Source organism: Poromitra crassiceps (assembly GCF_964638095.1).
Source record: "Poromitra crassiceps genome assembly, chromosome: 10".
In the NCBI taxonomy this organism is placed as follows: domain Eukaryota; kingdom Metazoa; phylum Chordata; class Actinopteri; order Beryciformes; family Melamphaidae; genus Poromitra; species Poromitra crassiceps.
Window position 1 is genome coordinate 17924392 of NC_139631.1, and position 25350 is coordinate 17949741.

Consider the following 25350-nt stretch of genomic DNA (forward strand, 5'->3'; position numbering starts at 1 on the left):
TTGCTATTTTACAATTTTTTGGGAGATCGGGTTGGAATAAGTAAATTTCCACTCCCAAAACAACATGTGCATACAAAGCCCTTTTCCCACATGCGCTTTGTACCGCAAAATGACCGGAACGTGGTCAAATGGCTGCATGTGGGAAAGGCGCCGTGCCGGTATAAGCGCGACCCCGTCGTCGCGGCCATTTCACCAGTTTTGAGCTAGTCAGAAGAGCGGTATGCCGCGATAGACAGACAGGTGAGAAAGGGGTCCAGTCATTTTCCGCTATCAGTGGGCTGTGACTTCGTGGACCAGGTTGCACACAGTAGACAGTCCAACACCAAATACACAGCTGATTGTTCGATATTCCCCTGGTGTTGCGTACCACCAAAGGACTATTGCCAGTCGCAAACGCGCTTCCAGTGGTTTTCGCCACCGGGTGATCTTGCGTGCGGGTCGGACCAGACTCAGCACGTAATACCGGGACATGCGAAAATGACGCTTCCATTCCACGTCGTCAAAATTGTTCAGAGCATCTTCCCAAAATAAATTCCCTCCTGGTCTCTCTCGCTTCCAGACGGCTCTAGTCTCACGCAGCAGCGCAGAGGTACATAACACTGTCATGATCTGTCCCCGGTTTAGTCTATCTTCATATTCTGCGCGACACTCTCATGGGCGAGGTGTACACACGTTGCTTAATGTTCCAGCGGGCATAATCTAATCATTAGCGCACATTAAAGCAAACTGGCGAAATGATCTTGTGATAATAAGAGCAGTAGCCTATGTCAGCTTCATGTGTGTGTGTGCTGATTTTCCCCTCTCCTCTCTGCTCGCTCTCTGGCCACAGTCCGTCCTCCTCCTTCAGTCACAGCCCGACAGGGACTAAGCAACGTTGCCGACAGCCAAGGCAAGCCCGGACACATCAAATGAAGCCAGTCTGTAAAAAGTGCTTCAACGCGACGCAGGTGAACGGATAAACAAGCAAACTTATTTCACCATTCTGAGTTTTGCCGACACGTCACTCCCCACCCGCTCTGCAGTGCCGCCCCCCCCCCCCCCCCACATACAGGCAATTTCGCTGATAGATTCCCACATGCCAGAGGAGAGGTGTGAAGGGAAATGTCCGATATTGACTTACAGCTAATTTTCCGGTACGCATGTGGGAAAACGGCTTAAGTGATACGCCTCACGTGGGATATGGTTAATTTTAAACACGCCACGTTGGTTAATTTGAAAAACAGCTTGGTTAAGGTTAGGCAACTAAAACAACTTGGTTAGGGTTATGGTTATAACCGGACTACGTTGGGACGTGAACCTGCCTCTCTCACTTGCGCTTTGAAGACAAGGAAGTTACTGGTGCACTAATCCCACCCCTTCACCCTTACTTGTCAGTGAGCTATTTCAATATCAGACTGTCGTTACATTAAAGACCGCTAGAGGTCGCCGCTACTTCCTGGTTACGGCTCCCGACTCTGGCGTATGCACTGCATGCATGCTCGTACTCACACAACCGCATTCATAAATATCATTCATTAGCCTTTTTCACTCCGACCCAATTCACCCATGTTGTGTCTAAAAGGCAGGAAGTAACACAGCTGCAAGCAGAACATTAACGAGGGCCCCGGCACTGGATCACCAAATGGATTGGAAGTTGGAAACCCTCATTAATGTTCTGCTTGCACCTGTGTAACTTCCTGCCTTTTAGACACAAAATGGGTGAATTGGGTGGGAAGTGGAAAAAGGTGAATTATAACCCCCTTGAAACAAAAACAAAAGTCTTGTGAGGACAGCCTGGCCAGGACCCAGTAAAAGTGTGGTAACTTTCCAATCAAAGACATGAGTTACTGCCGACTACTTTAAGTACCACATTTTTGTCCTTACAATAATAATTATAGTCATTATAATGATGAGAATTATAATTATTGATTTATTCTATTTTTCTTTTGAAAATAGGTGTCACTTTTTTAAATGGTGGATGCTGCGTTTTGGAATGATGCTCACTTTTGGGTAATGAACTCAGAGAGTTTTTAAATGATTATGTATTAATGTATTTGTAAACATTATTTTTGTTTTATAATTTCAGCAGTGTAGCACACTTATGCATATGGCATTTTGAAGAGTGGATCGTTTACGGGATGTTTGTTTAGCCTGCTAAGAGATATACTGTAAAACCTTGATGGGCCTTTAGAGAAGTAGCAGCCTAACATGTGAGAATTTACTTTTGGACTTACTTTTGGAAAGAGGCATTAGATAGTGCTCTACTCTTTCATTAGTTTTCAGCCAAAGGCCAGCCAGTCAGAGTGCCCTGTACTCAGAGTGCCCTGTACTCAGAGTACCCTGTACTCAGAGTGCCCTGTACTCAGAGTGCCCTGTACTCAGTGTGCCCTGTACTCAGAGTGCCCTGTACTCAGAGTGCCCTGTACTCAGTGTGCCCTGTACTCAGAGTGCCCTGTACTCAGTGTGCCAGGCAGTTATAGCAGAAAGGCTCCAGTCGGCGCATTAGTGCCATATTATGGCCGGGCATCGTCAGTAATAAATTCAACAAAAACATCAGTAATGTCCTTTCATAATTTATCACTCCTCTCCTCTCCCAATCTCTCCAATCTTCAGTTCCTCCTAAAACACCCCCCCCCCCCCCCCATTCTTCCACTGTGGTGATTCAAGAGGCAGGACCTACACCCCGGTTTAGCATTACTTCACATTAATTATACATGCAGTATCGAACAGGTTTTCTCTAAGGCCGCCTAAATATGGAGTCTGTAGTACTCTCTGACCCTGAAGGACACTGGCTATCCCTCAGCCCCCCAAAATCCCCCCCCCCCCTTTTTTCTGATGATCCATCTTCCTCCTGTTGTTCTTGCCACTTCATCATCTCCCAGTGGGACTAATTGACCACCTACCTACCGTGTCATTCTGTCGTCTACTTCTGCAACTCCTCATCTGCAGGTTGTTTACCAGTTGGCAGCAGACGCTGGGGGCTGATGGTATCCTGTGGCTTCCTCCAAATGTAAACCTGGAGAGTGAAAGAGAATTCATCAGAGCATATTACTGTGCCCACTGCTCAAGGGGCCAGAGTTTGTGCTCCTCACGCCAGCCAGGTTATATTTGTGCCTTGCCCTTCGATACAAGCAGTTCCCAAATGACCTGCGCTGCCATAAATAGGCTACCGGCTTGGTGAAGCTCACAGCTCGCCATTTTTTGCAGACTGTCACAGAGGTGTTGAATTCTGTGCTAGTTTTGTAGTGTTTAGTGTACGTCGATATCCTGCGTCGCAAGCTTCGACCTGTGATCACTGTTTGCCAATGCAGCTTGTCTGTGTTTTGGCATATTATGTTTTCCTGATACTGTTCCCCTTGCCACATTATCTAATTTTGCAGTTTTTGTGATTAATGCATGTTGACTGTTGGTTGCCTCATGTTGCTTTAAAATGTCACAAATGAAAGAGATGAACGTCAGACTTTGTAAAGCTGGCACACACTTGGCACACACACTTATTCAACTGAATATGACTCACATGTGCAGCTGCCCTTGTACCAATGCTTTTGCTGATTCACTTTGCTTTTGCAGTGTTTCTGTACACACACACCCTGTTGATCAATGTTCGCCATTAATCAACAGACAAACAAGGTTAAAGTCCCTGGAAACCAGAAATATTTCTTTATTATTTAGCATTTTGAGTTCATCACATCACAGGATCCTATGTTAATAAGCCACCAGCCGAATTTGAACGATGATGAACGTCGCAAAGTTTATAAATTTAGGTTTGACAGCCATGGCAAAACTCATGAGATTTCATTATTTTTTAGAGTGTACTTTCTCCCGCGGACTGTGTGGGCGTGTCCAGTCTACAGCAGGGAAATTTCTGTCTCTCGGAGAGCGCGAGAGAGAGGGGGGGAGGGAAACGGAGAAAGAAAGAAAGAGAGATGAGTGTCGGTGTGTGCACTGTGCACACACCGCGCGCGTGTGTGTGTGTGTGTGTGTGTGTGTGTGTGTGTGTGTGTTCGCGCGTTGCTCCGCGGCTCTGAGAGGAAGAGATCTCTGTCCGTTCTTTGCCCCCACAGCGTGTCTGTCTCCCACTCTGTGTGCTCTCTCTCTCTCTCTCTCTCTCTCTCTCTCTCTCGGGACTAGTGAGAGAGAGAGAGAGAGAGAGAGAGAGAGAGAACAGCATAGCGCTCGACACAGCCTGGTGACGCGAAGTTACTCACACACACACACACACACACACACACACACACACACAGTAGGGCGAGTTGCGCACGTGTACAAAGGTTATATAGAGCTTATGACGTCATAAGCTCCTGCATTTTAGCACCTCACGCACTGCTCTCTTCAATGAGGAAGTACTTTGTAGAATCTTGTAGAAAAGTGTCGATTTTAAGGCTTTGGGTTGAAAGTAATGTATAATAATTTCTGAGGCAGACAGTTACTAACATAAGACCCTAAATAACATAGTTAGAACGTTTTGGTGGATTTTGGTTTCCAGGGACTTTAAGTACTTTATCTGTTACATTAAATATAACTCAACATAAAATCCATTGATGCTGCTTACAAAAAACAACAACACTGTGTGTGTGTGGGGGGGGGGGGGGGGGGGGGCACATGTGTGTGCACACCTTTGTGTGTTTGGAGTCCAGCTAACGATCTGATGTAAAACCAAGCTGGTGGCCTTTGATTGTTGTTTCTGCTCCTCTCCTCTCTGCTGTCGATATTGGGTTAAATCCAACTCAGTCCGTCCTATTTTGGGACGCCATCAATATTTGCCCATCCTGAGTTAGCCTTGTCTTTGGAGCCGCATGAGGTCTATTTTGAGCCTTTCTGATAACAATATCCAGTATAATAAAGACAGAGACCGAAGGGATTTGAGTTTTGAGATTTGTTCATTTGTTATTTGCTTGCCCATTTCTATGTTGAGTTAGGCGTTTACATTATTGATCAGATAGATTGCTTGTAATGAACACTTACAGTCAAAAGATTCCATTTGCCCAAGCATTCAAGAACATAGGAACCTCCATCCATCATCCATCCATCCATCACTTTCCTGAACCTGATATTGATAGATAGACAGAGTGAATGCTTGCAGTGAAAAGATTCCATTTGCCCAAGCATTCAAGAAGACAGGAACTTCCATCCATCGATCCATTTCCTGGACCCGCAGGAAAAGTTACAAAAGTTGTAAAGAGGACCGTGTCTCATTACCTAAGCTTTCAAAGCAGACGTTTGTAGTTTGAGACAGGCCACTACATCCAGGTCCATTTACCTCCACAGACCTTCTCAGTAGCATGCTGTTTTTGTCTCTTCTTCCCCTTGTAAAGGATCGACTTACGTCTCCGTAGTAGGACATTTGGGGTCAAAACGGCCTGTTACTGTGTACACCACTCTCCCTCCTGTGGTTCCTCTTTTTCTCCTCTAGAGGGGGACACAGATCGCTCCAAAATGTTAACTACTCTACTGAGACAGGGAAATGAGGTTTGAATAAGTGTCACAGGGCCCGAGGGATCCTTGGCTCACCGTTGCCCTGTATTACGGTATAACTGTGTGAAGGTTGCCCGGCCTCCGATGGCTGAGTGCAGCAGGAATCTGTGTTATGGATCCCGGGAGAGACAGGAGAACAATTACAAAGTGGATTCAGGAGCTGACATGGGAAAATGGGATTCAGGCCACCTGTTGACCTATGCCATCACCCTGTCCAAATTAAAATCCCAGTTACCCGTAATCACTTAGAGCATTGTTATTCTCCTGTACCCTGAGGCACTGCCTCTTGAGGATTTGGGTGTAACAGATGCAGGATTTCTCTGGTTTCTCAGGAGTTCATAGGTTAATTAGCAGAAATTAACGACGTGAGAAAGGGGGAGGCAGGAAATAGAGGAGGGAGTTGTAGTACATCAGCCAGTTGGATATCGTTTGGCGTTGGTTGTGTCACCGATTACAGGAATAACATTCATTGGAGTAATCATGCAGACAAACCAACTGTCTGCTTCTGTACCAAAGACCTACACGCGTGATGTGACAGTATGCCAGCCAGCTCTTCCTCTGTTTGGATTTTTTCGGATTAAAGTTGTGGTTGAGATTTTGGGGTATCTTTTTTCTCATTTTGGAGGGATTTCTTTTTAAAATCCAGCTGACATCAATAAAGGAATTGAAAACCTTGCTTTTACTTGTGGATAATATCCTGAATGAGGACAGACAAGATGCATTGGAGATGGACTGAGCTCAGAAAAATATAGCCTAGTCTATTAAAACAGGCAGAGTGAGCGAGCTAAATAGAGTCAGAGAAAAGTGTGACAGGAAGAGAGCGACGGCTGACTGACAGCGTTTCACTGACGGGAAGGGATCGAGAAGAAGAGCAGAGAGAGAGAGAGTTGGAGACTGAGATCGGGCTGTGGGAAAAGCACATAAATAGTACATAGGTCATGACAATCTAGAAGCATGGAGCGTCGTGGAGCCAAGGTGCGAAAAGGACTGTGAAGGAAGAAGATAGCAGAAGATGGGAGGTGTGAGGTGGGAGACAGAGGGACTGCAGACAGTTGGCATCGTCTGCCTGGTGATCATGTTCCTCAAACTGATGCATCTGCTGGGCCTCATCGACATCACTGAGACCGGTGAGACAACCTGCTGGGACGGGAAGGGGGGGGGGGGGGGGAGGAGGTAGAGGGATGATGGGGGTGATGCAAGCAGAGATGGGAAAGTATTCATTTTCATTTAACCCACTTGTAAATATTTGGTGTTGGAACAAGTACTAGAATGTCCTACTCAAGTAGAAGTACTGTTACTTTGCTGATATATTACTTAAGTACAAGTATCGGTGTAAAAATCTAGTTGAGTCAAAGTAGCTTTCAAAATAGAGTTCAAGCTCAATTATTTTAACTGAAATATTTTAAATTATAAAATAAATAAACAAAGCTCCACAATTGGAATTAGTTACTTCCACACTCTTGCAAATAATATGTCACCCGGTCTGGATAGATCCAGAGAAAGAAAGAAGTGGAGAGTGAGTGAAGGGGAGAAAGTGCTAAGAAAGATGAGAGAAAGAACCGTGGGCCTCATTCATAAAAATATGATTCTACGATAATTTCAAAGGATATTATGAAAACGCAAATTCAAACTATATTGCATTCATACTTGATAGAAATGAGTCTTGTGTTTGAATATATTTCAGAAAATTTGAGAATTTGAGAAAACTTTCAAATCTGGCTTGGATTTTGTCGCAACGTCATGCCATGTAACCCTGGGGTTTATGGAAATGTGCGTCATTATGGGGCTCTGGTCATGTCAACACACGTTCATCTTCATCTAAATAGCAATATCTAACTGAGATGAGCAGGAATGACAAAAGGATGCTGTAAATGGGATATAAAGTAGATCTACATTTGACTTTACATAATGTCCTATTGAGTCTATGGGAATATTCTTCTCTGGCTTTGGTGGAGGAGTCCATCTCCTGCTGGCTCCCCCTCAGCAGCACTAACATGTACAGTACAGGACTGTATTGTATGTCTTATTGTTTTTCATGAACATCAAAGGAACGATCCAGCATGGGCTGCCTCCCACTGTCAGCTCCCTTCATATGCTTTTGGTTTATGTTAGCCAACTGTCTTGATTGTATTTCACTGCTCTGCTGGATGTTTTTTGGGAATATAACTTGACTCTTTTCCTATGGAGCGCTCAGTGGCCATATCTCTCTCAGTGTCCAATCTGACTTGACTATTTTCTTTGTTGTTGTTTTTTCTCCACTTACTATCGCTCTCCCACTTCTCTCCAATTACTCTCTTTCACTCTTTCTCCATTTGGTGTCCTTTATCACCACCACCCCTCCTCCTCTGTTCTCTCTGTCTAAAGATGGTGAGTATGGAAACGGCAGAAACCCGACTTTCTTATGGTTTCTAGAAACTCCCTCCTTTTTGAATGATGTTTCTTTTTCCCCAGTCGTGCGGTGCTTTCTCTTAGTGTGTGTGAACTAGTAGCCAACATTGCACGAGACCAAATTCGATTCAGAATTTTGCTTTGTGAGTAAAGCTGACATTGATTGAATTTCTAAAATTGTCTACCTCACAACTGTGGCTTTCTGGATAAGCCTAAACGATGCTTGTTTGGTAACGACCCCCGCTCTAAAGAAAGTACAGAAGTACCTCCTCTTCTTTTTCAGTCCTCCGTTTGTCTGCCTTTAGCTCATCTATCGTTTCTTGCTAACTCTCTCTTGTTCTCGCACCTTCCCCCACCCGTTCCTGTACCTGATGCCTCCCTCCTGAACGTGTGCTCCTGTCCCTCCCTGAATGTTGGCCTGCATCCTCGCACTCAATGTCTACCCCATCCTCCCTCTTTTTCTCTTCCCTTCCCTCCGTCTTCTCTCTCTCTCTCTCTCTCTCTCTCTCTCTCTCTCTCTCTCTCTCTCTCTCTCTCTCTCTCTCTCTCTCTCTCTCTCTCTCTCTCTCTCTCTCTCTCTCTCTCGCTCTCTCTCTCTCTCTCTCTCTCCCACAGACAGTAGTGACACTGACTTGGAGCTGTCGACGGTGCGTCACCAGCCGGAGAGGCTGGACCAGCTGCAGGCTCAGACCAAGTTCACCAAGAAGGAGCTGCAGTCTCTCTATAGGGGCTTCAAGAACGTACGTCCGGGCGCCGCTCCATCTCACGGACAATTGAGATGCTCTTAATTGCTCTACCCGCCATTATAGTATGCCATATATAGGCCTGAAATATTCCAATGCACAGCCCTTTCTCTCACTCTTCCTCTCTCTGGCAGGAGTGTCCCAGTGGGTTGGTGGATGAGGAGACGTTCAAGTCCATCTATTCTCAGTTCTTTCCCCAAGGAGGTTAGACGATGACACAATCTCTCCTCTCATTATCTCTCTCTCTCTCCGTCTCTCTTGATCTTGCATGCAAGCAAAGTGTATTCCATGCTGTGTGTTCTGGGTCCTGTTTTCTTGTTTGTCATGTTTTTCTCCCTTGTCTCTCTCTCCCCCCGTCCGTTGTGATACAGATGCAACCACCTACGCCCATTTCCTATTCAATGCATTTGACATCGACAGAAATGGCTCAATCCATTTTGAGGATTTTGTCATTGGCCTGTCTGTGTTGCTGAGGGGCTCGGTCACTGAGAAGCTTAACTGGGCCTTCAACCTATATGACATTAACAAGGATGGCTACATTACCAAAGAGGTATGTGAGGACACCTCTGCAGGGTTTGAGAAACACAGAATCACAGACGGCAGGGAGAGTTCAACCAAAACACTGTTTTATTTCAAATACGCTACTGTACACTGGCTTCTGCTCCCTGTCTTGGCTTCAGCGCATATCAACACAAGTGATAGTGATACTTCACATTGATTTCTTTTGTTTTGCTGGACAATTTGTTCTGCTTTCCTGACATTTGAGACCCATTTTACACAGGTTTCACAAAAGACCTTGATAGTTTTTTTGTTTATGGACTCTAGAATGACTTATCCCCCATAATGAAATGCACCAGCAATGATTCAATTCTAAACAAAACTCATCATGGCTCACCACTGCATTCTGCCATTGGTGCATTGGGTGATGCTATAGAGAGCCGCAGGGATGACGTATTTTTGTAGTCAGAACGCGGAAGTCCCGGACTTCCTGGTTCTTCACTGTTTCTGTCTATGGGATTTTTGAATGGGTTTTTGCCGCGATGCTTCTAATAAGGTATCTGGGCAACGCAAGCTTAATCAAACGCGAACCAGAGTTCAGTCGGATAATCTTCACACATGAGGACCACTTTCATCAGTTTTGTAGCGTAAATGCGAGCCCTAGAAGTAAAAAGCTCGAGCTAAGCTAATCCAGAACTACACACTGTCGCATAGGCTTCCACGTCATGTCAGCGCTCAACCTGGACTGTTGTTGGATGTGTGCACTGATTACCCCGGGCTGAACGGGCTGAACCAGGTGAGGGAAAGAGAATTTCCGTGTTCGTCCTTTGAAGTGGTGACGTTATTGATGTATAATCCCCATCGACTCAACAGTGTAGTCTCATTTAGCCGTTTGCTAGCTAGCCGCCCTTTTAACAGCACGTAAAAGCTTCAAAATCATAAAAGTGGTCCCCGTGTGTGAAGATGATATTACTAAACACTGGTTCGCATTTGATTAAGCCAGCGTTGCCCAGGGAGATTATTAGAAGCATTGCGCCAAAAACCCATTCAAAACTCCCATAGGCGAAAACAGTGAAGAACCAGGACTGTTAGCATCGATGATTTCCGGACTCATCCCTGCGGCTCTCTATTACAGGTCAAAACAAGGTGATATATGAGGGATTGTGTCATTCATGGGGGACCATATCTTTAATCTCGTCTTGTGTTTGGAAAGCCAGCTTTAGATCCATAAAACACACTGGAAATATGTAGACGTAGAAATGATTCCGAAACAGAAAAAGACTCTGAGTCTTTCTCCTGTCCTGTCCTGTCCTGTCCTGTCCTGTCCTGTCCTGTCCTGTCCTGTCCTATCCTGTCCTGTCCTGTCCTGTCCTGTCCTGTCCTGTCCTGTCCTGTCCTCTCTTCTCCTCTCAGGAGATGCTGGCGATCATGAAGTCAATCTATGACATGATGGGGAAGTACACCTACCCCTGTGTGCGGGACGATGCCCCCTCTGTGCACGTGGACAAGTTCTTCCAGGTTCTGTGGATCTACCAAATGAAACACACACACACACACACACACACACACACACACACACACACACACACACACACACACACACACACACACACACACACACACACACAGCACAATCAGGTCACATGGTACAGTGATATGAGATCATCCTCATGAGTTTTTCTGTCATGCTTATTCTTATTTCCTCTTGCTACAGAAGATGGACAGAAACAGAGACGGTGTAGTGACCATCGATGAGTTCATTGAGACCTGTCAGAAGGTGATTCACCTTTTCCCACCCAACTGCACACACAAACCAAAAGTCATTGTACTGTACCAAACCCAAACCACAGTTACACATCTACACAAACGGTGACATCATGTGATGTCATTGTCACTGGTTCACCAGATGTTGATTAAGCTAATCCACACATGCACACAAAGTGTCATTAATCTCTTCAAGAAATACCTCACATGTCCCTGTCTCTCCTGAATCATACCCTGCTTATTCTGCTGTTATGCTGTATGGTCAAGAATCACATGCAAAATGCAAACGTGAGTTTAAAATGTTCTTTAAAGTTATAATCCATAAGATTTCAGTTTTGTTCTCTTGGGTGACACCTATGGCGATGAGTGGTAATTGCAGGTGAGATCCAAACTTATTATGTAACATTAGGCAGTTTGTTCGGCCATAGTAACCACCCGTAATGCTAGCAGAGACTGGAAAAAAGTAGCTTGTTATCCTACGTCACACAAGAGTTGTGTGAAGCTACAACCTACAGTAACCTAAAGAGTGAGTCTATTGTGTTAGCTCCGCCCACCCTGTGTCACCACAGACACCAAGTTCATAAATGCTGCAATACTGAAAATGCAAAGGCTTCCATCAATGGGCCATAGGTTCAATCATGGTGTTAAGTCACTATCAGATAGATAGTGACTTAAAAAACATTTATTTACATGAACATCTTTGAGATTATAACTTTAAGCCAGAGCAGCTTTGCTGTAGGGCAAGACAGGTGAGAGCTGCAGCACCTCAAGTGGATATTTGTTTCTGAGCCTTAGGCTGAATTCAGATACAATCCGTCGAGACGTATATTAATAGTAGACCGGCTGTAGTTCGTCGGGCTTGGAGGCAATGCGAGCATCGCATTGTGTCTGAATGGGCCCTTAGACCCACTCGCTCTCTTGTATCCTCAGTGCCAAGCGGGGATGGATTGGTCTAAATTTAGAGTTCGTAGTAAAACCCCGCCTCCAATTCTCACTGCAGCCACAAGGCCTCAAGTAACCCAAACCACTAGCATGGATACAAGAATATTCATTTGGCGGAACGACAATAGTCGTGTTTCCATTACTCTCAGAAATGCGCAAAATCTATATATCGCAATAGAAATTGGGTAATGGAAACACGTGAATTTCGAAAAACCTCCCAAATATCGCAAAAAGTTTTTTCGCTCTCATGAGGTGGTTTTTCAGACGTGTCGATATAGAAGTTTATCGCAAAAGTGTAATGGAAACACATTTTTCGCATTTGCACGTCATGTGACCCATATTATCCCTTGGAAAAGGAGCGGAAAATAAGTTTGGTAAGTAAGGTTCGATAGCCGTGTCAAAACCTCCGCAGCAAGTGGAAAACTTTGAAGCAACGCTACCTAGCAGAAAGACGAGTGTTATGCAAAAGCGTAGCCGGGCAAATTAGATAATGTTTAATGGCAGAAATCGGTCCATGGTGACAGCAGGCTGCCTGTGTGCGCGCATTTGGCACAGCGGCGAGATGAGAGGATGAAAAGCACACACTGGTGCGGTGGTGCTGTCTGAAGTGAATACAGTGACTGTGAGTAGGCTAATACATTGCACACGTTTCAGGTGCAATTATAGAACCAAATCAGCCTTTTCCCCCCTCCATCTCTAAATCGGACCAGTTGTAGGCTATTAGGCTACCTTTTTTCCTCTGCCTGTCGCGCTGACTGCATTCACGCAGCCAGCAACATTTTGCGACTCATTTTCTTTTGAATTGATAATCAGGCTCGTTTATATGCATTGTAACTTCATGTTGGGATTTGCATTGACCATTGGTTGGATTTGAGCATGCAGGGGACGGGATATGGGGCAGATCCCCGTGCGTAATCACTGTGGCAGCTGCTGCAACGGGGAATCACTCAAACGCAACTTCAATGGAAACGCCTACAAGTCGCAATTGTACATTGTCGAAGTTGTAGAAATATCGCAATTCTTTTGCGAAAAACTGTAATGGAAACACAGCTATTGACATAATGCTGCAAAACATCTGCAAAATATGAGTCACGCACATATTACAAAACACCCCAAACAGTCTAATTTGATGTTTTTGCATCATTAAATGAAATAAAGCCATTTTTCTCAGTTAATAGGCCTGGAATATATTTTAACGCTGCTGCTGCAGGTTTGCATGCCTGAGGTTCATATGCATAATTAATAAGTACATGCAAAGAAAGTTTGGTAAACAAAGTCAAAGTCTTGGGAGACGGCTGAGACAGAACTACAGGGACTAACTCACTGTGTGTTTGGTCCTGTGAACTTCAATAGCATTTTCACTGACATGGAAGTGACTACATAATGACTGAATTTTCCATTTTAGGGTGAACTATCCCTTTAAACTTTATAATGTCAGGGCCACCCTGCCCCTAAATCAAACATTTGGCAACAACAAAAATCTGTTGCAACCGTGCAGCTGCTCTGAGGTGCATTCATCCAAAAGAGCCAAAGGAGTTGCAAGAATTATCCAAGCTTGGATCAGAATTGACAAGCTTTCATATTTTTACTAGCCAATTTTTTAGTCTTCAGAGTATTTGTAACACTTCAACAGCTTATTAGTTGACATTCAACAGTTCAAATGTACTCGCTTTGTCAGTAGATATTTAACAGATTATCTATAGAGTAATGAACGTACCTACATATTCTCTGAATAATTTAGTAGCTCCAGGGGATGAGAAGCAGGTGTGTGTGGAACAGGAAGCAAACAGAATGTTACTGTATGGTTGTGTGGTCCTCTGCTGCCAAAAGAGATATTAATAAACTCCAGCTCGTACAAAATAGAGCTGTAAGACTTGCTCTTCACTGTTCTTTCAGAACCAATGTTGCAAGTATGCACCACAGTTTAGTATGGTTGACTATTGAGGCAAAATTAACACCTAGTCTTCTAAAATTTGCCAGAAATGCAATAGTGGAGGGGAAGCCTGAATTTTTCAGAGATCAATTAAGTTAATTCAGGTTTAAAACATAGTCATCAGACCAGATAGGCAAGCCTAGGTTATTTGAATCGTCCTAAACCAAACTCAAATATACTTAAAAAAAATCTGTTATCTATAGAGCCTCCAGTCAGTGCAACTCATGATCTATACAAACTACTAAACAAATCAGAAGCAGATACTTGTTAAAAAAAATCACTTAAACAGATGTTTATGAGAGAGACCAAACAATTGGAATGATGTCACCTTACATGTGAAGCACATGATGTTTTAACTTCTGTACTCTTAACCTCTGTTCATATATTGTACTGTTAATTATCACTAGGACGGTTTCATTGTGCTACTTACAGTAGGTTGGACTGATGAGTGTCAGTTGTTGTTTGTATTGCATGTTTTATGTTGTATGGTTTTGTGTGGACCCCAGGAAGATTAGTGACTGCCGCAGCGGAAGCTAATGGGGATCCGAATAAAGAATAAAGAATCTGTTAAGCATCTACAGCAGGGGTGTCAAACATGCGGCCAAAGGATCCAATGCGGCCCAAAGGATGACTTTGCAAAGTGTGAAAATTGCACTGAGAAGTCCTTCAATCCAATGTGATGCACTTGTGAAGGCTAGAGATACCTAGCCTGGGTAAACCCATCCCCCACGTGACCTGCTCTCAGACCTGTTCTGACTGGGAACTGAGAGAGCAGGTCACGTGGGGGCTGGGTTTACCTAGGCTAAGAGATACCAGGTTTCAGGAGCAAGTAAAACATTAAGTTGCCTTGATGTTATCTGTAATCACTAAATAGTCAGCTATATTTTACCTTTGCTTGACCTTACTATAGAGAATTGCACAGTTGTCATCAATTGTAATCAGGGGTGTGTAGTGATAAATACAGAGGTACTAGGTAAACTATCCAAGGTGAGTAGTTTACCCACCTTGTTTGCCCTCATTGATTGATACAGTTGATCTGAAAATACAAATAGGTGAGTAAATTATCTGCCTCATTTCAAAGGGGTGGGCAAAATGCGTTTACTTGTGTTAAACTTTACCCTCGACTACACCCCTGATTGTAATGCACAGTACAGACAGTAGATAATGTGCTTGATGGTATCTGAGATAACTCTACATATTGTAGGGTTGTACTGTACCTGTAATTCTTTACACTAAGATAAACGGGAAAATTTGGAGGTTTTGTCATTTATAAGTTATTATTGATTATTGATTTTGCTTGTCTGGCCCACTTGACACCAAATTGGGTCGCATGTGGCCCGTGGACTAAAATGAGTTTGACACCCCTGACCTACAGACAAAGCGAAACAGTTGAATTGTTGAATGTCAACTAATAAGCTGTTGAAATGTTACAAATACTCGGTAGACTCTCTGTAGGTGGACAATCCAAATAAAGTGTTACCCAACAAGTAGCTGATGTTTTTTCCCCCATTCCAAACTCAAACATTCACATATTACAAATGACTTGGTCATTCTGTTGATTGTGCTAGTGTAGGCTATCTGTAGGACTAAAACGTGTGAGCATATAGCTTCAAATTAACACAAGCCATGTCAATCAACAATGTATTCAACGTGTATTCAATCAAATCTATATTCTTTTCAACTCTAAAAACTGTTTTTACAGCTAGGAGCTAAGAAGGTAAACAGGCTGGTTCAATCTGAGAATACTATGGGCAAACATACTGTACATGTCATGCTCCTGTTCTTGAGCACGTACAGCTCAATTTATGACAACGATGTAACTGAAAACTTCTTTGACGTCAGAGCTCAGGTGACAAACAGTTGTGTTTCTCTCCTTTTCAGGACGAGAACATCATGAACTCCATGCAGCTGTTTGAGAATGTGATCTAAAAACCAAGGAGGACCCTCCCAGATGCTATCCTCCGGCCCGTATCTGCACACTTCATGCACGCACACACGCACACACACACACACACACACACACACACACACACACACGCACACACACACACACACACACACACACACACACCTCAAATTCCACACTAAACAACACATACAGTGACATAAAGATACAGGAGCATAATGTTGAACACTAGCGGGGGTTTTCCCCTAGCTGCCACTGCTGCTTCCGGACAAACAAAAGGACAACTAGAGACAGAAGGAGAAGAGCTTCCTGGACCCTCAACAATCTGCTGTTTTCCCCCCCATTTTTTCCTGAAAACACACACACACACACACACACACACACACACGCACACTTCATACAGTTTTTAGAGCGTTGGATGATGAAGTGAACTGACGACGGCTAGATTTATCAGCACGAGAGGGGGGAAAACACAAAAAAGAAAAAATGAACTGAAGCATGTTTGTCATCAAATATGTGATGTGGAATTAGCTTGCACTAAATATTTTATATGTATTATATGCGCCTGAGGTAAAGGCACTGTAGATACCTGCACCTGATACACCGCTGATGGAAACCAGCGTGTATGTATGTATATATGTATAGATAATAGTTACATATCCTAAGTTGTAATGGTCTCATCCGTGCTGCACTAGCTTATGGTAATGTATAGGACCAGAGCTATCCAGCTGAATATTTGTTCAAGAAATCTATATGTTACTCGATTAAACATCATGTTAGGCGGCAGTATTTCACAGAATTCAAATCGATTACACAACTATTACCGTTTTGTTTTTTGTTTTTTTTTGTTTTTGGAGGTGGGGTTGGGGATTTCCGAAGACTAGAGCAGAGACTTGAGATTGTGTCTGACTGATCGTTTGACACATATACAGCCTGGTAACAGTGTGTGAAGTGGTTATCTTGGTTCTTCAGTATCTAAGAGCATGCTGACTCAGTGCCACAGTATCATGTACAGTACAGTAGGACTTTGTCATGTCGGATAATTAAAGATACTGACTACAGTTGCTACTTCTCCTTTAATGTGTCCTTTTACACCATTTTCCTTGGGAAGAAGCAGCCACAGAACTGTGAGAGAGAGACTACTGACCCAGATGTGCGTGTGTGCGCACGCACACACGCACACACACACACACACACACACACACACACACACACACACACACACACACATACACACACACACACACACACAGTTGCATTGAAGTGAAGTGACAATAGTGAAATTTATCAGCACGAAAAAAGGAAAGGAAAAGGAAAAATGATCCGAAGCACGTTCTACAGCAAATGTGTTATGTGGAATTAGCTACCACTGAGCCAGTGTGTACAGTATGTACGGACTGATATACTACTGATATATAGATAAGAACTAGAAAACTTGCGCACTTGATTTCTGTGGGGGGGGAACTCTGGATGGGCGCAGTTATGGAAATGTTTGTATGAGTACAACAGGATTACAGCAGCTCCCTAGACGATGTCTGTTTTTCCCTCCTCATTACCTTGAATGAATGACTTAATTCTGGATAATGCATAACAACATCCAAGGGATGACATAAAAAGTGCCAACACTTATTTTTATCATGGTCCCTGGTCTTATAAAAACATGATGTCACAATAACATACAGTATAACATCAGATAAACAATACAGAACAGTCAAGGATAAGAGGAACAGGAGACATAAACCAACATACCATAGCAGCGGGAGACTCACGTTTTACTCTAGTTTGCTCAATAAGAATTTCTTCAGAAGGTTTTTAAAACCATTCAGAGAATTAGCAGACTTAATTTCATTAGGGATCTTGTTCCACTCCTCTCCCCCGTATAGAGAAATGTACTTGTTCCTACTTTGCTCTTCAGATTGGGTAGCTTAAAATCTGCTACACTAGCTCTTGTGTTCCGGCTATGAATGTCACGAACATACTGGACGTACTTGGTGAAATAATTTGGACAAAAGGACATGTAATATTTTATAAACCATGATACCTTTCAACTGATGTACTCTGCTTTCAACAGGGAGCCAATTAAAATCTTTAAAATGAGATGGGCCAATGTGCGTTCTTGGACTGAGGTTAAGGATGACCCTCATTAGTTTATTTTGGGCTGTTTGGAGCCTGTCTTTTGATGTTTTAGTTAAGCCACTGTACCAGTATATACAGGTGTAATCATAGTGACATTGAATTAAAGAGGTAGCTAAAGTTCTCATTGTCTTCTTGTCCAGGAACTTAGATATTCTTGCTAAATACTTTGTCTTTGAGTGAATTTTCCCAATGACAGAGAGGGCCATAGCTTCACTCGTCAGTTGACTTCCCAGATACAGTACATTACACAACACTTTAACATGACACCATTACACTCTACCGAAAAACTGGGTTGGTTCCTTAGTTTATACTTAGATCCAAAAACAATACATTCAGATTTTCCTAAGTGCAAGGATAGCTTGTTGTTGCATAACCAGGTGCTGATATTTTGAAGCTCTTTACTGAGTGAAGATCTAACTGTTTCTAAGCACTCTCCGGTTATCAACAAGGCAGAATCATCAGCGTACAGAAATAAAGGACATGAACATGCTGACTCCATGTCGTTAATATATAAGAAAAATAATAAAGGACCAATAATGCTTCCTTGAGGGACGCCACAGGTCAGGTTTCTAGGCTCGGAGATTACACCTCCTATTTCTACCTTTTGGACTCTGTCAAAGAGGTATGATTGTATCCAGTTTAGGGCCTCCTCTTTGAAACCTATTGCCTTTAATTTACACATGAAAAGTTGGTGGTTGACGGTGTCAAATGCTTTTTGGAGATCAAGCATTGCATTACCACAAAACTTGCCATTATCGATTTGCTTCTTAATAAAATCAGTTAAGAAGGTCAGACAGGTATCTGTTGAATAAGACTAAAAGTCTAAGTCTAAAACCTGATTGAAAATCATATAAAATGTTGAGAGACTGTTGACTTAATTGAGAATCTGCTCATGTACAGCTCTCTCTAAAATTGTACCTTCACTAAGTAGTGCTTTCATGCTGCTGGCTTGCTTTCTCCTGGAGAAGGCTGTGTAGATTCTGGTCATGAACAAACACTGGCTGAGGTAGGTAGATGCCAACTCAGTCATTCTCTTGCCCTTTATCTTTATTGATGGTAACTGAGAAAGCCAATCTGATTTGGAACTGCCATCTGACAAAGGTGAAGGGTGAAGGATCTGAGACCTATTTTGCCATGTAACTGAACCAGAGGTTCCCAAGCCGCTGTGTGGTGGCTTCTTAACAAATTTAGGCTCAATAGCCACTTGCCTTTGACGGGGTTGTGGGTTCGGACTCGCATCACTTTGTTTCCAAACAATCACAGAGGTCCTTGTTACTGTTGCATCAAATTACATTTATTTTGCAATCCAGGCGTGCAGCAATCAACATGCACCTAACCTTTCTCAAAATAACAAAAATGTATAACAAAGAGCTTGCTGCTTGCGGTCAAAAGACTGTACCGCTCCCCCGTCTCACCATCAACACACCTGTCTGTCAAACACACCTGTCTGTCAATTACTCTGACCTATATTCTCTTAGGTGTCCGCAATACATATTAAAGGGCAGCAGGGGGAGATCCTCTTATGGTTCTCAAATTAATTTGATATTATACCAGGCCTGGTTCTACGGGGGTGCAAAAGCACGCATTGCAACCTTATTTTAATTGTCTGCATGCTCAGTTTTTTTTAAAATAAATGCTGCAGCTGCACACTTACTGTTTAAACTTGAATTATACTTGTCGTGTTTCTTTGTTCTTTGATGTGAATTTATGACTTTTTGGCACCTATATGTAACCTTTTAACATATTGAGTGACCAAAAATGGTCTAACACAATTCACGTATAGTATTAATTAACGCCACATAGGGGTTAAGGTTGAGATAATCATTATATGGTCCAAATATTTCAGTAAAGCACTTGAAACACTTTAAATATTCTTGCTTGGGTGGTATCATTCTACTTGAAATGCATTATTTTTAGTAAAATAACATGTCAAATTTTTCGGGCGAGTGGGCCCGGCCTTTGGCCGGGCATCTGCACCCCTTCCTATCTAGGATGCATCCCTAGTCATCTTGTTCTGGAACCGACCCTGTATTATACCCAAGTAAATAAACCAAATTAATTAGGAAAATAATTCCCACCCAATAGAACAATTAATCATAATCATCAAACAATAATAATATAATACTTCATTTAAAGAGAAATTGGAAACATACCAGCCCCTAATTGCTTATTACATAGCAATTACCAAATATTACATCAATAGAGCCATTACATGTTTTCTTTTCTTTTTTACACAGGACTTCTTTTTTTAAACGTATATAGGACATCTGTCCTTGGCATATTTGCCTACTCAAGTCCATAGTACATGAAGTCCTTCAAAGTCCATTAATTCCATAGGAAAATTAAGTTAAAATAAAGTGTGTGTGCTATATGTGCGTTAGTCCAATGTTCTGCTGTTCAAAGGTAGACTTTGTCGGAGGGTCAGAGACCAAGAGACCATAGAGTCCTTCTATCCCACAGTCAGAGGTGCACGTGACTGGAAGGATTGGACTTACATTCATGTACACAGGCCTCAATCAGTTCCATTCTGTGAGTGTGTGTGTGTGTGTGTGTGTGTGTGTGTGTGTGTGCGTGTGTGTGTGTGTGTGTGTGTGTGCGTGCGTGCATGCGTGCGTGTGTGCGTGCGCGCGTGTGTGTGCATGTGTGTGCGCGCGTGCATGCGTATGCATGGGTGAGTAGCTATAGCGCCTAGTAGTTTAGACTGTCGGGTTCCCCCCAGCGAGCCTCACACACACATATTCCTCTCTCATAATCAGGGATAGTGTTGAGTAGCCTGTGTCAGGGTTTCCCACACATTCACATGTCAAGAACCCTCAAACACAGGGCCACAGACCTCCATTTAATTTTGCACCACCGTTTGGGAAGATTTGTTTTGCTATATGATTGGTAACACTTTAAAGTTGACAATAAAGGTCACTAAATTAAGGGTTAGTAATTAACAGTTAACTAATGTGTCACTGTCTAAACATTTACTAATGGTGTTCATAAACGAGATATTAATTGATGCATTATTTAATAGTTAGAGTAAGTTAATGGTCAGGGTGAAAGTTAGGGGTAGGGTTAGTTAATGGTTAACTCTAACCGAGGGATAACTCTAACCTATTAACTAAGGGTTAGCTCATGCTTATTAAGCATTAACTAATGCTTATTAAGCTTTAACTAACCGTTAATTTAGTGATCCTTATTGAAAAGTGTCACCATATGATTTAACACAGAACTGGACAACTGTTTACTGTAAGTCAGGAGATAACAGCAGGAAGAGTGGAGCATTTTCTCTTTTTGATGGACCACCCTTTGAGAATAGCACAACAGGGTTTTGTGCATGTTAAGACTGCATGGCTCTTTTGACACCGCAGTACGGGCAAATCCAAGCTTTAGTAGACAAACAACGCATCTGCACTATATACGTGTGAGGCACATGTTTCTACTGACCCGGATCACATTTGCTTCTGACGCAAATGTGAAACAAATTGAGCTAGTGTTCATGCCCTGACTAAAATGCCCCCCAGGACTCATGAGATCCATCTTGAATGGAACCATGCATTGACTTTGTTTTAACAGAGCCTTAATTACACACCTTTTTTCATAATTGTACTTTTCCATCTTGACTCATGGTTTACAGAGGAATGAGAAACAAGCTGTCAGCGCTGTGAGCCATGTGACAAATGAGTGTCTGGGAGACTCCACAGGCAACTGTCTCATCATAATGGCAGCAAAATGAATAGTTTAGATTATCTTAGATTAGATTGATTGATTGACTTTCTTTATTAAAGTGTCGTGGTTCCAATGAAGCCCAGCCCATATGGGCTTAGAGGACACTTTTACTGTTCATCATTTAAACAAACAATGATCATCAACATATAGCTGTGAACACCCCAAATACATACAGTGAAGTTGTACAGCATGAAAACCACAGCCTGAACCTACTGAACCTAAGCATGAACCTACTGAAGCTGAAGCCTGAACCTACTGAACGAGCTGTGCTTGCCTTCTATTTCAGGCCTTAGAAATAAAGTTAGCAATCTTAAATACTTCAGTGTTAAACAACCACTCCAACTTCTGGCCACCATCTGCCCCGAAGAGCTCAGGTTTTTGCTTTTGCATTTCATCAAATAAGGAAATCCTCAAATCATCATACACAGAGTACAATAAAACATGAAATGAAACTCATTTTCAACATCCTTTAGATCACAGACATTGCATATCGTATTCTCTTCTGGTATCGCTGTGAGCCGCCCTACTTCAATACCAAGAGGCAGGATACCAATTATCAGTTGAGCACATAAGGAGATCTGGTTTCTGGTTAGAAAGGAAGTGACATAAGGCTCAGGACCAAAATGCGGCTGCATCTGAACATATGATCTATATGTCCGTTGCCCATTCCTCTCTATAATTAAGAGATAACTTTTGTTTCAACATAATTTGCAAAGCATACAGCAAAGAAGAATGTTGTGAAAAATATATGACAGGTCTGCCTCGAGTAGAAAAAAATCCTTTATCCAGGGGTGACTGTGAGCCTTGTCCCAGTTGAAGACCTTTGTTAACCTACTCTCTGGCATATTGAGGCGGTTTCACAGCCATATAATTTCTCCCTTTAGTTTAATCTCCACTAAACCCATATCACCCTGTATGGCAAGAGTAGGGGCAAATGCACCAAAGAAGAAACCAAAGAAGCATCTTATGGCTCTCTATCCTGGATGCAATCTTCTTTTTTTGGCATCCTTGTAACCCCATACTCCAGCTGCATAACTAAAAATAGGACAAACACATGCTTCATAGAATATGTGGAATAGCCAATATCTTTACAAAATTTCCCTTTACCGATTATTGACCCTACAGCTCTCCCTGCAGTCTGCCAGACATCAACACCATAGTTCCCTCCAGACTCAAAAACAAGCTAGCTCAAGGATCTAGGACTTAACCCCCCACAGGCCTGATTACTGACAACGAGACGGCTTACAGGAGAGAGGTCAACAACCTGACAGTGGTGCCGGAAAACAAACTATCTCTCAAAGTCACCACGACCAAGGAGTTGATTGTGGAATACAGGAGGAGAGGAGAGAGGCTGGACCCCATCGCCATCATTCAGCGGTCTACTGTAGAGAGAGTCTACTACAACTACAAGGTCATCAGCGTCCACATCGCAGAGGATCAGCAACGCCTCTTTGAAAAAGTTTGGCATGGGTCCAAGATCCTATAGGCCTTCTACAGGCACAAGGAATGCATCCTAACTGGATGGTCACCACTCACCAGGCTCTTCCCGAGGAGAAGAGCCTGGTTACACTTGATTTACATCTCTCAGCGTAGTCCCCCCGCCCAGCTTCAGCGTAAACCGGATACACCGGATACGTGCCACATTTTTATTGTTCCCCCGTTGAAACGCCAATTCGAGTTGTGTAGGATAACTAGTCGCCACAAACAAGCGGCGATGCCATATTGCATCAACATTTTGTTATGAACTATGTAACTTTTTAACATTAGTGACCTCGTGTTATCGAGCCTGATAACAATAAGAATCTAGCTAGCTAACGTTAGCTACACGGGAGATTCTTTGGCGCACATGTATCCGGTAAACTGTTTCCGGTTCCTTGGTTTACGCCCCCAGGTCCAGAACATGGTCCAGAAGCGGTGGAAACGGCTCCAGACCCCAGACTAGCATCGACCCATTGGCCCCTCCACACTTTACACCCACATTCGTTTTACGCATGGATATCTTATGTAGGCTATTATAGTATTATAGTATAGTATATTATAGCAGTATCTATCTTTACTGTTATTTCATTATGTGTTGCTATGTCGAGGGGCCGAAACCCAAGAATTTTACTTTCTTTGGATGTAACAATAAGGAATCATAAACATTTTGGCTAAGAATCGAAAATAGCTCGGAATATTTGATTTATCATTAGGGTTTGGGTGCTTTAATCTCCTGAACACTCTGCGTCTGCGATAACTAGCGGCACATGATGTGATTCAGTGCAAACAAATAACCGTAAGATGGCGGTGTGGTTGAACACATCATCCTGGCACAGCTGACACGGAAGATGCCTGGTGAACAGAAATACTTTCCTGTTGTTAGGGACCAGTGAGGGTGGTGCTGCTGCGTGCTGGTGACGGTGTAGCAACTGCACGGAGACAGAGACGTGACACGCGGCTTGTGGTGATGCTTGTGAAAGGCAAGCAGGTTACCAAACCTATGCTATGCTACAGACCGAGTCGGTGTGAGATGAGACCATTGATCAGACGGCAGCTCGCCCAGAGAGGTGCGTGACGTGCGTCAATGCTGCGCCGCCTCCCATTGGCTGAGACGCGCTTCCAAGGCGGAGCGAGAGGTAGAGACTTGACGTCAAGGGTCAGTGTGAGCATGCGTGATAATGAGAAGTCAACGCCGTGGCTGTATGAAAGGCAAAGTAAAATCCCTCCATGGGCAGTGCTTCCAGCATCTATTTCAGCACGGTTTGTGGAAAAGAGCTTCTATCGGAAAAAGCGGGCGTGGAGACGGCCTCATCTCGCCACCACAGCCCCTGTAAGCGGACTTCTCTCGGGCTAAAGCGTAGCCTATCTCCCCCTCAGCCCGCCTGCCAACAACATAACCACGGGGACAAACCGACGTAACGTTAGCTGAGAAGGGAAGCGGGCTCTGTCGACACTCGTTTCTTCAGGCAGGTGAGTGTAAAATGTGGCATTTCCACTTGGATATAAACAAATGTCTTTATGACGATGTTAGAAACGGGATGTACAGGCGAAACCCTTACCTTTCCACGTCGTCGCAGGTGTCCAAGCAGCGCTTTGAAAACGAGATGAGATGTAAAGGAATTGGTTGGCCAGTGTGTCCCTGCCTGGTGATGCGCTGACTCTGAAACAAGGCCCAACTTGTCAAGATGATCATTGGTCTCTTTATTTCTGTCTCGTCACCATATCCATGACGGCAACGAACTGCACACACTACTAGTAGAGCTATTCATCCTGGTATGTGGAGGCCACCTACCTCAAAGTCTAGACATCAGGGCCTATATGAAATATATCATGTAGGAGAGCTATAAGCATGCATCACTGACAATGCCCCCTCCCCCAACCCGTGCATTCATTATACCCTGAAAGGTAGAACCAATAATAGATCACAGCACTACTTTCTGGGACACTAGTCTGGAGCTTATTTGGCCATTAGGATTTATTGGCCCCTGATGATGTGGTTGTCGTGGAAACGGTGCTAGGGAGGTGTGTGTGTGTGTGCGCGTGTGTGTGCCTGACTGTGTGTATATAAGTGGCACACGCACATTATACCAAAAAATCAAAGATTGAGATGTGCATTTTCCTCATGTGAGCATTCTGAGCAGCCATGTAGTAGTGATGTAGATGAGAAAGATGCTGCCTGTCTGTGGGCTGGATCAAGTGTGCTTTGTCAGGCAGTATTCATCACTATCATACTACATGTTATGTTGTTTGCCTTTCGTCTCACACCAAGGTCCAAGAGTGACCTACTAGGTGTCAGACTATTATATCCCAGGTCACTATTCACTCCACAAGTGTCAGGAGCATTTACATCTACTGTCATTTTTCACTAGCCTGGGTAAACCCATCCCCCACGT

At 43.4% G+C, this 25350-nt stretch overlaps 2 protein-coding genes across 3 annotated transcripts in view; both read left to right on the forward strand.

Moving 5' to 3' along the window:
- Window positions 1–15732, forward strand: part of kcnip3b (Kv channel interacting protein 3b, calsenilin) — a 51303-nt gene extending 35571 nt beyond the window's left edge. For both annotated transcript variants that reach the window (XM_083644177.1, XM_083644178.1), the window contains 6 exons: window positions 8458–8582; window positions 8720–8789; window positions 8957–9135; window positions 10497–10601; window positions 10798–10860; window positions 15604–15732. In XM_083644177.1, the coding sequence (XP_083500303.1) occupies window positions 8458–8582; window positions 8720–8789; window positions 8957–9135; window positions 10497–10601; window positions 10798–10860; window positions 15604–15651 (590 nt within the window). In that variant the 3' untranslated portion in view covers window positions 15652–15732. The remainder of the gene's footprint in view (window positions 1–8457; window positions 8583–8719; window positions 8790–8956; window positions 9136–10496; window positions 10602–10797; window positions 10861–15603) is intronic.
- Window positions 15733–24197: 8465 nt separating this feature from the next.
- slc23a2 (solute carrier family 23 member 2) overlaps window positions 24198–25350 on the forward strand; it is a gene marked incomplete at its 3' end in the record, with an annotated part of 43070 nt that continues 41917 nt past the window's right edge. Inside the window, exon 1 of the mRNA XM_083644085.1 lies at window positions 24198–24427. The remainder of the gene's footprint in view (window positions 24428–25350) is intronic.